Genomic DNA, 12,003 nt, shown 5'->3' with positions numbered 1-12,003 from the left:
ATGGCGGTCGAACCAAATTTTCAAATTTAACTCCAAATAAAATGCCAGACTCGCTTTGTCTTTTCAGGCACAACCGCTTGAAGATTTTTGTGGGTTCACGAATGACATGCATAGCAAAATTCATGTTTCTAAGCGTCGCTGGTTTAATTATCAAATTTGCTTGCAAGATCAAAATTGCCCTAAAATGGTTTAAACCGATTCAGGGTGCTAAATATTCCAAATATTCCGGGGGATCGCCAAAATGTAAATTTGCCCCAGGGATGAACACAAACTACCGTCTGACTGCGTTAATCGAACCGTGTCAGCCAACTTCCAATTCATCCCTTGAATGCATCGCACACACACAAACACGTACTCCAAACACTTTCCACTCGGTCACCTGGTGCGGCGTTATTTTTTCCCTCGCCGCTTGGAAGTATCGTTTCCTCTTCACGCCTTAAGCCAAGCGCCGAGTCCAAAATAGCCGGCCTCGTCTCCCACGGGAGCCTTGAGCGCTGTAATCAATGGATTAATTCCCAGTCAGGTCTGTGGGCGAGCAGCCGGCGCTCGGATGCCGCTGGATGATCCTCCGCCGCTATCGGGTGTCATTAACCGGCAGCGGTCGAGCAATTCCCAAACTTCTGTCGCACGGTGGGGATGCCGCCGCCGATGATGCGTTATTTAGGATGACCTTAACAAGCGTCGCCGCCCCAAAGGAAAAAGACTTGAGACTGGACTCTGTGCTCGTTTTTGAACGATACGTCACGCTAGCGGTTTTACCCACAATGGTTTTGTAGATTTTGGGGCATTAACGGCTCGCAACGCAAATTCATCCCGTAACTGCTTTTTAATTTTTTTTTCCATTCACTGGTCATTGTGCTGCTCCTTCTGGTGTGCACGCCATGGCCACACGGGGGCAGTAGAAGGCAGACATTCGGATCACATAACACATCAGCCGAACAATCAAGTCACTCAAAACTCCAGGCACCACGATGAAAAATTGTCCGACCTGGATTTGAATCAATCTTAGTCAAATGTGTTTGAAATCAAAATACGTTTGAGACCAGAGGCGTGCCAAGCTTCATTTTCCAGGCAAAACAAGAATCCCGTTGATTTCCAAAGTTCATATTCTTGTACAAAATGGCCACGATCAAACTCAGCTACTTTTCGCTCGCCCGTATCAATTTTTCACATAGCCATGCAGTCCAGGAATACTTCTTTTTTGCACTATTGATTTTCAATGTCCAGTATGCTACCTGCACAAATAGCCTGGATCTCCTTATCAGATCTGTGCAGTTTACTTTTCACCTCTCAGCCCATGAAAATGTCAAACTCCCGACATGGTCGGAGCTGAATATCCCCGTTTGACTGCTATTGATTTAAAATGATGGCATCCGAGAGGCCGGACATAGCCGAGGTCACGCGTTTGGTTTTAATGGCCCTCCGGCAGCCTCGATTGCCAGCGCGCAATCATTTCTTTTCATGACTGAAAGCCAAAAGCGGCTTCATTCTGGTCTGGGGAAGGATTTCTTCTTCAATCCGACCACTAATGACATTTATGATGGAGGAAGTGGACCTCGCTGGCTGGCTGGCTTTAGTGAAATTAAGTTCTTAATTAATGGCAGCGAGGATGAAAAGGCTTCTTGCCTCAATACTGTCAATTGCGTTGACTGGAGGAGCTTAAACGGAGCTCATCCGGGATCAATAGCCGTGATCCGACATAGAGTCGTTTTCCCTGCCGGGCCCACACCCACAGAATACTCTCAACCGTGCAAGGGTACACTCAGAGTAAATAAAAAGAAAAAAGTCACACTTTTAGTCATTTTGTTTGCAGTTCATCTGTGGCATCTTGCAGGTTTTTATCCGATAAACCCGTTCCCCTGATAAAAAGCAGAGAAAAGTGCATTTTTGCCCACGTCAGATGATTTTCCGTGTGGCAGCAGATTGTCGACTAAACAGTTCTATTTTTTGCAAGCATTTTCATCGGTAAGTCTACAGTTTCAGTTGCGTCGGGAAATCCGAGCGCAGCCTTGGACTGGGCAGGGAGCTTGGAAATGTGGGCGGCACTCCTCACCTAGACGGGTAGTTTTGTCTTTAAAATGGGTTGGTCCTTGTTGACCTGTTCATTCTCAGACCTCATCTGGTCCAGTTCATTGCGACAGCAGTCCATGTCCATCAACATCCTCCGCCCCTGCTGCAGGGATAGTGAGGCAGGAGACAAAGACCCTCCAGGATGTTCTAGGTCTGCTCTGAGACGGCTTCCCGACGGGTTTGGATCAGATTTGGCTGCCCCTTTCCATCAGACATCGACTGCTCATCCGCGTCCCGTTTGGAGGAGAAGCAGAATCTGAATCTCTAGACTTCCCGTTTTCACCTTCCTTCTCCAGATCTACCGGGGGGGGGGGATTAGAGAAACCTTTCCAGGCCAACTGTGAAACAGAGTCCAGTGAGTCTTGGTTTTGCCCTGAGGCTCTTTTCAGTTGCTCATGACTCATAAATAAAAACATTTGGCAGCCAAAGACCACACGAGGGTTACTTGCCCTTGACTGACTCTGAGCACACACGGCACACAGATTTCCCCATGTTGTTGGTGTGTCTACAGAGGATGGAGGCCACAGTTCATTCATCTTTCTTTTGGTTATCGACTTCTTATTTGTGTTGTTGCTGTCGTGGGACCTCAGTCTTTCCCAGTTCACATCAACCCCCTCTGGTTACATCCAAGGCCGCATAAAGACTGGCCAGTGAACAGCTAGCAACAGTACGGCGCCCCCTAGATGTCACCGTGCAGACTTGGTTTTGGTTCTACCATCGATAGGAGGGGGGGGGATGACCCAAACCTTCCCAAGCCAGCTTTAATACCGAGTCAATCCAGCGAACACTCGGCTGCCTGGAATCCTCGTTTTGCTTGATCATGCCTCATGAATAAACACATTTGGCAACCAAAAACTTCATTCGTCCATGTGCCCTAAGGCTGGTTGGGAAGAACCAGATTTGGCTGCCGGAGCCTGCCCAGCCTCCACTGTGGCTTGGCACATACGGTAAGGTTCGTCAGTAAGGGCGGCGGCGGGTCATGAGATTACCGGGGCCATGGAAAAAAAAAAAAAAAACAGGTTCAGCTGCTCACGGCTGTTCAGTTGGACGCGTGTTCAACATGCTAAAAGCTGACTTGCTTTCTGCCGGATTACCAACGTCTCCCAAAAACGTCTCCTTGGCCAACCAAACACGCAAACCCACTGCGCTAATTCGAAGGCGGCCCACGCTAAAAAAATAAAGGCTTTCCTCGCTTCTTCGCGTAGCGCTTTTTATCAGCGAGGATTTGGCCCTGTTTGGTCTGGACTTCGGCGGTAGAAGATTAACGAGGAGTTTACCCCTCTCACTTTTATTGCTTTTGTACTTTGTTGTTTTATTGCTTGAAGATTTGGGACATCCAAAATGCATTTAGACAAATTAAACTTTTAGCAAGTGAGACGAGCGCTAAATAGATTTTGTTTGGCAACAGATTCGTTTCATTTCATTTGAAGGCACCTTTTGATGGTTTACGATGATTTTTGGATGGGCTTGTACTCAAGAGAGATTGTCGAAGCTAGTTCAGAGGCGACAACGCTAACGGCTAATCAATAAATTTCTTTTGGTCGCATGCAGTTGACCGACTTGTGACACGTCTGAGCTGCGATTCCAAGAGACCAAAGACCACTGGACTGAAATAAAAGCGATGGCTGCATAAAAAATGCGGAAGCTTAAAGTCGACGCGCAACGTCGCACATGAGACTCCGTTCGCTATTATTCAAACGTCTTCCCGGAGCGAGTGTGCCAGCCAAATATTATGCCACACATGCCGTTGTCAAACAATGCAGGTCCCCCCCCCCCCGTTTCCCCCGAGGCTGGCAGGAGCAGATTTTCACGACGCTCGCTTTCCTGCGTCTGCCGGGAGAAGGTAAATAAGCGAGCATCTGGACAAACGCGACGTTTAATCGGAGAGGAAGTGATTTTGGGCGAGGCGACCCGAGGCTCTTGTTTGTCAACGTGTCCTTCGCCGTAGCGCGTGTCATCGGTCCGCGCGCCTCCTCGGGAATTCTTTGGCGGATTTACCTATTGTCTCACGTAATCTTATGTTTAGCAGATGGGATGTGCGCGGCCCCTTCACGCCTGTTTTTTTTTCTCCTCGCCAGGCTGGGAAACAGATGATCATCCTTTGAACCCATTACTCAGCCTGATCCTCTTATCATAGCCAACCTTCCTCACTCTCTAATTTGGCTTCTGCCAAACTCGGCTGTGTACAATGAGGCTCTCCTGCCGCCTGCCCGTGTGAGTACGTGTGCATGTGTGTGTGTGTGTGTGTGCGCGCAAGCGGAAAGTCAAACGAGGGAGGAAAGGAGAGCAGGAGAAGGATTGCTCTCTGGGGATATTGCAGCAATCCCGAATAAGACAATGGAGTGGGCGGGTCAGAACACAGCGAGTAGCTCATGAAGGCTTTATCTTCGGCTCCCTCACACCTTCATCGTTGTCTTCGTCACTCCTCACCCGCTTATTGTGCACTTAATTACATGGCGGAGGCCGGCACTCACTCAATCGGGATCCCGCTCGGTCAGTCGCTCGCACATTCGGGGTCACTCGCTCTAAACCGTTGCTCGTCTCACTCACTCACTCACTCACTCACTCACTCACTCAGACTTGAGTATGACTTAATTAAGACTTCACTCACTCACTCACTATGACTCCGTCACGTGGTTGGAGCTCAGCTGTTCACTCACTCGCTCACTAACTCGATTGGCTGTTCACTCACTCACCAAGTCCGTTAGCAGTCACTCACGCACTGTGGCTCAGTCACATGGTCGGTCGCTCAGCTGTTCACTGACTCACATAGTCACTCACTCACTCACTCACTCACGGTGACTGAGTCAGTCAGTCAGTCGGTTGGTCGTTCACAAAGTCACTCAGTCACTAACTTGAGTGACTCAGAGACTCAGTCATGGAGTCTGTCTCTGCCTGCCTGCCCGTCACGTCGCGTCGCGTCGCGCCATCTTTGGCACCGCTGCGTTGTGTTGTCATTTCCACAGCAGGTGGCGGACGCCTGTGATGTCCCAACATCTCTTGTTCAAATTGTCTTGGCTGTACACTTTGAGGCTTCCAACAACAAAAACATCACACAGCACACACACAACTAAACTCAAACACCAACACACAATGACGAGCTGTTACTGCCGGTGCGAATATTTTTGGTGTGGATCAAAAAAGGATGGAGAGCACCTTCGGCGCTAAAAATAGCCACGCGACATTTAACGCTCTGAAAGTGGAAATAGGCATGCGGAAGCATTTTGCTGATGAAATGTTCAGCGTAGAGATTGACATCAATCTGAAAGTGGAAAATTGTTTTGCTAAATATTCATGTTTTTGGCAGCCATTGTAAAAATTGACAAGAAATTGTACCTGAACAAACGTCTTGACAACAATGACTAAATGGAAGGTAAGGAGCGATTCTTTGGCCCGCCACCAGAGGGAGCCCTTCTAAGGTAACGTAAGTGATTAGAATCAATGTCGATGAAAAAGATTTCCCGTTTGCTAATAAAGCAAGTCAGCGTGTTCCACTCACGTCTCTGAAAACTTCAATTCAAATTCATCCACTCTATTCTTCAAGTGACTATTCACTTTGACGTTGTTTTTTTCTAAGGAGTTTCAAGTAATAGTGGGGAAGCGCTTCACTGGAGTGCATTAACATGTTCCCATGTTCTCTTCCTCTGCCTGACAAAAGCGAGTTTAGCGGCTGGTGCTATTACGCGTGATGACTGTGACACTTTTAGTCCTTTCATTTCTATTCGAGCGCCGACAAATTGAATTTGGACTGCCCAAAGCGGTGCGTGGGGGAGGAAGAATTCAGGGGGGTGGGGGGGTGTAGAAGGGAGGGGTATTGTAAGCAAGCACATTTAGGCGGTGGAAGGTAGAATAGAAGCACTTGTGTAAAACACACATCACCTCACACACACACATACACACACTCGGAGCCGGTGCGCGTGGGCCCGAACAACCCACGCGTTCATTTTGTCTGACGGCTCGACGGCGCTTCGCGAAGCTTCGCCAGACGTGAGCATCGCAAATGGATTGTGTTGCTCTGCGGCGGTTGCACGCACAACATTAGCAACGCAAGCTAATGAATTTGATATTGTGTTCGTAGAACAACACAGCTTCATCTTGGGAGAGTTACTTCGAATATCCGGTGGGCTGGGGGGGGCTTAAAAATCGTACACTTGCGTCACTAGATCAAGTTTTCACTTAGACTGCTCATTTGTGGTCGTTTATGACCCGCTGAGATTATTCCAAAAGGATCTTTGTGTTTATCTTTAACTGCAACAAAGTGCTGCTCATATTTGCACCTGAACTGGTCTCGCGCCGACCCCCCCCGCGTCCCCCGCATCCGAGGAGAAATAAGACGGCACAGTGAAGCGGCGTGGGAAGTGGCGTGACGTTCTCTGACTTGAGTGAATTTGGACATGATGGATGGCGCACGTCTCCAAAGAGGCGCCAGTCCTCACAAGTCAGGGAATTGTGTTGAATGCAAGATCTGCGCGCTAATTTGTTTCATGGCCACAAGGGGGCTCCAAAACATCCATAAATATATGGCATGAGGTTTGTTCGTTTGTGTTTTGGCTCAGAGGTTTCATTCAAATATTTGTTTTTTCAAAGCCAGATGTGGGCGGCCATGTCCATTATGAATAAGGACTCAACAAAGTCATACGAACCCGGGCCGGAAGAAATTTCTCATTTGGGTTTGGAGCGATTATTTTGGGAGTTGGAATTCCGGAGCCTGTACTTTGAGCCAAAAAGGAGCCTGAATCGGAAGCTTCGGAATCGGTATTATCGTGACGATGGACACCCGTGCAAACGATGTCATCAAGATGTATTCATCACAAATGGATGTCAAATGTTTTTGTTTTTTTGTGGATCCAACTTGATCATTTTCAGGATTCCCTGACGTCAGTGTCACAGATGAAAATTGAGCGGCAGGACATTTGTCAAGTCATTCCTAATAGTTCACCAAATGACAAATCATTAATTGTGTCACACATCGAACATATAGGTTAGCTTATTTTAAGCCTCCATATTTTTTTTTTAAGCATATAGGCCAAAGTTAATAACTTTTACGTCTTATCGTGTTTAATATATTCCGAGTGGCTGCTCCATTTCGCACCCTAATTTTAGTGCACGCCCGTAACGTCTTCTTTTTGTTCAAACAAGAGACGATAGACCTTGAAGGCTTCATTCCGACGTAATTAATTCCTCTAACGTCGCCGCCACTTTGCTACAAAGTTGGCCGAGCAAAATGGTGTCCCTACCAATGGCGAAGGTTCGCGTGGGAAATAAATTGCAGTGCGGATCAAAGCCGACCTCTGGGAGTCTTAATCAAGTTAGCGAGCAGAACATATGGCCCGCGAGATGAGCTCCTCCACGCTGAGCACTCGCCGGCTACCGGAGAGCAGCGGCGGCGGCGGCGCAACACGCGGAGCCGCTAACGAAGGTTCAGGGGGTCCCGCTGCCCGTCGTTTCTTTTCTTCTACAAAGTCCGCTCCGACATGTATAATGTATCTTGCATATTTCATCTGGCGCCGTCTGTGACTTCCATGCAAGAAGCATGGACTCGTCTCATCGTGGTTTTGTACCACTAAATTCATGTTTTTGGGCGGGGGGACATGGTGGTGAGCATGTCTGCTTGACAATTCTGAGGTTCAGTGTTTCAATCTTGGGTGTGTGGATCTTGCCTGCGGGAGTTATTCCGATCTACAAATCATCAAAGATCATTTGAATGAATGGATTAGTTTGTCGTTGATGTGGGCAAAAAAAAAAAGTAGGATCGCAAAACGGTTCGTAAGGACAAACGCTAACTTGGCTACAAAATGCTCCATGACGGGTAGGAGCTCATGTCAGCAGTTTGGCTAACAATGTGAAGACGGTTTGGGGCAAGTACAAATTATGAGCTCGCAGACTTGAAACCTGAATTTCAGAACTTGAACAACGCTCGTTTGAAACTTCAATTATGACTTAAAAACCTAACCCAGCATGTGAAGGAGATGCTCGATTATGTTCGATGACCTTGGAAAGCGCCATCTCGACCGCAACCGAGAGAAGTGGCAAAGTTTTAGTGGCGCGCGGTCTCCCCGAGTGGTGGGAGTCCAAAAAAGCTAGCCCGGTCAAATTCAAATGCAAAATTTGATGTCACGCTTCGGAAATTGGATCTTTCTGAAGTCGAAGTTGACTCTCCATGACAAGAACATCAAAGCGATTTTGCCGCTCACCCGCTTGAGGATGAGAACGCCATCTTGGTTGTGGTCATTGGTGGTGATGTCAAACATGGCGCCCCCGTCGCCCGGCACGATGGTGTACTCCACTTCGGCGTTCTTGCCCACGTCCAAGTCGTGGGCCTTGATCCGACCCACCGCCGAGCCCACCGCCGACGACTCGGGAACGCGCAAGTGGAAGAAACCTGCAAACCAGATCGGACACGCTCAGACCGTCAAATACGAACGTCTTGCAGGCGAACCTGAACAAGCCCCCGCTGGATGTAATCACACACGCGCTCCGGTTTGTTATTCCTCAATTTGACCTCAAATGTTGATCGGAGGCGCGAGAGGGAGCTTCCGAATGAATCTGGCAGTTATTTGCCCGCTAAATAATGAACAACTCTGAAGGTCAGGTGTTGATTTTCAACGTTTTGCCAAAAGCGGATGTTCCTTTGAGAAACGCTTCTCTGTCAGGATTGATCATTCCGAGTCAAAAGTAGAACTCTCTCTCCAGCGAAGCCCTCATCGGGTCTTGCGAGGACTTGAAACGTCTTCGGCGGCGCCCAGAAGCATCCGCACGTGGCGCCAACCTTTGTGCTGTGACCGAATTATGGAAATATCAACTTTTGCTTTCCGCACCTCGGCTCCATTTCCATTCCGGGCCGCTCGGCGCTTTGCTGTCATACGCTCGCTGCTGCCGACATTAGCCAGTGTGGACAACTCGCACATCGGTGACTTTACACAAATGGATTTCTTTATTTATATTTTCCTTTTTAACCACTTTGCCCTGCGGATTGAAAGAGGCAACTTCACGAGGTTTAGCAGCCTATAAAAATGAAAAAAAAAAAAAGAATAAAAAAGTGACGTGAGAGCATTGTGCTGAAATGCAATGAGTCAGACCCCCTCGGTGCATCGTGCTAAAACCTAAATCTAAATATAGAAGGAAGCTCCGCGAGCCGACCGACAAGCTTTATTTACCGGAGCTCGTCTGCGCGGCCGTGCAAAAATAAGTCGAGCTTTTGGGCGTTAACATAATTACGTGCGACGCTACGGCAGAAGTAATTTTGGAGGAAATGTTGAACTTCATATGTTACGGACCATCTGGTTTTGGTTGACCGCTGAGAGGTCAGATCTAGTCAAGGTTTGGACCAGGTGCCAAATCCTGCATCGTGGCTACGTCATTAGAGCGGCAGCCTTGACGTCTGCTAGCTTAATGCTAAAAAAATAGCATTATCTTATTAGCTGCCAAAACAATACGTGTCGGTGGATTTCCTTCATCCTCGGCAAAGAATTACTAATTAGTTTACTGAGTATTATTAATTATACTGCCCCCTGGTGGTCAAAATATGTTGCAAAACCTCTTAAATTTATTTGTAGACGTTCAACTTTTAATTAGCATTCCCAACCACGGGTTTGATTCATCAAGTGTCGATCTACCGGATTGCTTCCCTGAAATGGCGGCGTTGCATCAGGAAGCGTATCTGGCATAAAATCGCAGCCGTGTGAACAAATTTGGCGAGGAGACGTTTTTGAGGGATGACTGACGGATGGATTGACGAAGCGCCTCAAGTCAGGCGTTGGCGTCGGCGTTTTGAGTGCTCCATCATCATCACGCCATTTACAGCGCGTGCTTCAAATGACACATTTTCAAATGTCAATGATTGCGTTTGACTTGAATACGCAGGTCCCAATTTTTGGCGTTTGATCCGTCAACGTGAACAGAACAAGATCTGACCTGGAAAGCATTATTTTCAACTCAACAACTCATGTAAAGATGCAAATTGAAAAAGGGGCCACCCACTTTTGGAGAACCGGGGCGGGTTGTCGTTGACGTCGCTGAGGGTGATGTTGACCACGGTGGTCCCGGCCAGCCCCCCCAGTTGCCCCCCCATGTCCTTGGCTTGGATTAGCACCTGGTACTGCTCCTTAACCTCTCGGTCCATGTTGGGCAAGGCCGTCTTGATCACGCCTGCAGCACAGCACGCAAATGTCACAACGGCATTTAAAGGAACGGCGTGGAAAAGCGCACGTTTTGATTGGAAGCCGCGTTTTCACCTGAGGAACAGGAATAGAGGTCACATGACAAACTTGACATTCAAACGGCCAACTCTAGCCAAGACCTGCAGTGATTCACTTGAAGATCGCACGGCGTTTGTGCTTCACATCAAATCGAGCCGAGATGAAATATGTCAACTCAAGGCGACGTGTGCGTTATCGTGTCGAGCGAGCTTTGTACTTGCGTTCATTCAAAATATGACCCTTTTCAAACTTTGCCTGGCAAGGAATAAATTGATCTGAAAATAATGGCATCATTCCATAGGCGGAATAAAAACACGAGTCGGCAGCTTATTCCATTTGTGCGCGTCGTAACGGTGAAATGCTGCTTCACCATGTTTGCGTTGGATCAAAGTTCAGGTTATTTATACTCCCGACGTGAAAAAAAAAAATTTTGTTTAAATGATGTTCGTGATGGATGGGAAAAGCATAAAACACTTGCAGTGCGAAAATAAAGACAGATAAATATAAAGAGTGTTGTTATGCCCCAAAATAAAACCCCGAAAAACATGCGTGCCACGTCATCCCTCGACTTTCTCATGCCTCCTCATCCCTCCGTGTTCAAGCCACCAAAATATATCCACTCAAAGCCTCCGGTGGCCGAAATAAATCCCGCTGGGCTGTCGCGAGGCTTTCGATGGCGGAAGGCGCCGGCTAGCTTGCGTGCTAACAGGCTTACGAGGCTCCTCGTGGTCAGCGGCGGCGCGGCTAGCTCCTGTCTAGGGAATCGAAATAACAACACGGCGGTTCTGTGGAAAGCCAGGGAAGATTTTCGGGCTGAGTTTTCAAGCAAGTAAAGTCAAGCGACGAAATGCGCATATGAAAAATCTTGGCAAACGAGAACACGCATATTCAGACTTGATTTCAGATACGTTTCCTTGGCGGCATTTTTGTTTAGTTTTCCAATTTGGAGAAGATTTCGGTTTGAAATTCCGAGTGTACCCGTGAAGATAATTTCACAATAGCAGCATTTGGCTCGCCTCCCGCCTGTTGATTGTTTGTTTGTTGATTGCTGACGAGTGTTTGCGCCGATAGACGGACGCCCAGCCGGGAAAACATTTATTGTCGCAGCATGATTTGTGTTTTTAGTTGTCGCTGTTTTGCCGTCCCGCCTCAGCAGGCGCTCTGCTGTGAGTGGCAACACCTTCCACCTGTGTCGCCGTTGTGATATGCATGAAGGGATTTTATGACACCGCGAGCTGTCCCGCTTGTCCCGCTACCGGCGAATGTGTCTTTTAAAGGGGGACATATTATGGAAATGTGACTTTTTAATAGCTTGTATACAAATAGCGGTGTGTCTGGAGTCCGGGCGTACCCGTGAAGTGTGAAATTAAATAACAACATTGACTCTTTTATCTGCCCTTTTCACAAAATATGTCTCTAAGAGAACCATTCTGAAATTTGCTGAATAGCGGAGTCACAATTGGGCTCATTTGCAAATTGACGTTCAATTTTGGTGGATGATGGAAATTTCACAGTTAAGCGCAGGCGAGAGGGAGGTCTGCGCCGCAGTGGGAGGTATCACAGCCCCATTTCAATCATGGCCAATCAGAGAGGCTTCTCTAATACGTTTTTTTTGGGGGTCTATTTGAATGCAAGGCGAAACACGCCAATTCGCAAAGCACTCGCCTGCCCCTCTGGTCGGCATGGTAACGAAACGCATCGGGCAATTTCGAGTGAATTGATCATTTTGGTGTAT

General features: G+C 47.8%; 1 protein-coding gene across 1 annotated transcript in view; it reads right to left on the bottom strand.

Annotated features, from left to right (window-relative positions):
• The window catches only part of LOC148318661 (cadherin-12-like), a 71,303-nt gene that overhangs the window by 21,855 nt on the left and 37,445 nt on the right, over window positions 1-12,003 (bottom strand). Inside the window, exons 5-6 of the mRNA XM_088282952.1 lie at window positions 10,051-10,218; window positions 8,265-8,452 (exon numbers count right to left, since the gene is read on the bottom strand). Of these exons, the coding sequence (XP_088139078.1) occupies window positions 8,265-8,452; window positions 10,051-10,218 (356 nt within the window). The remainder of the gene's footprint in view (window positions 1-8,264; window positions 8,453-10,050; window positions 10,219-12,003) is intronic.

This window comes from Idiotropiscis lumnitzeri, chromosome 19 (assembly GCF_059441095.1).
Source record: "Idiotropiscis lumnitzeri isolate Australia: NSW breed Sydney's pygmy pipehorse chromosome 19, RoL_Ilum_1.0, whole genome shotgun sequence".
Classification (NCBI taxonomy): Eukaryota; Metazoa; Chordata; class Actinopteri; order Syngnathiformes; family Syngnathidae; genus Idiotropiscis; species Idiotropiscis lumnitzeri.
Note: the sequence above shows the minus strand (reverse complement) of the source record. Positions and strands in the feature narration are given on the sequence as shown.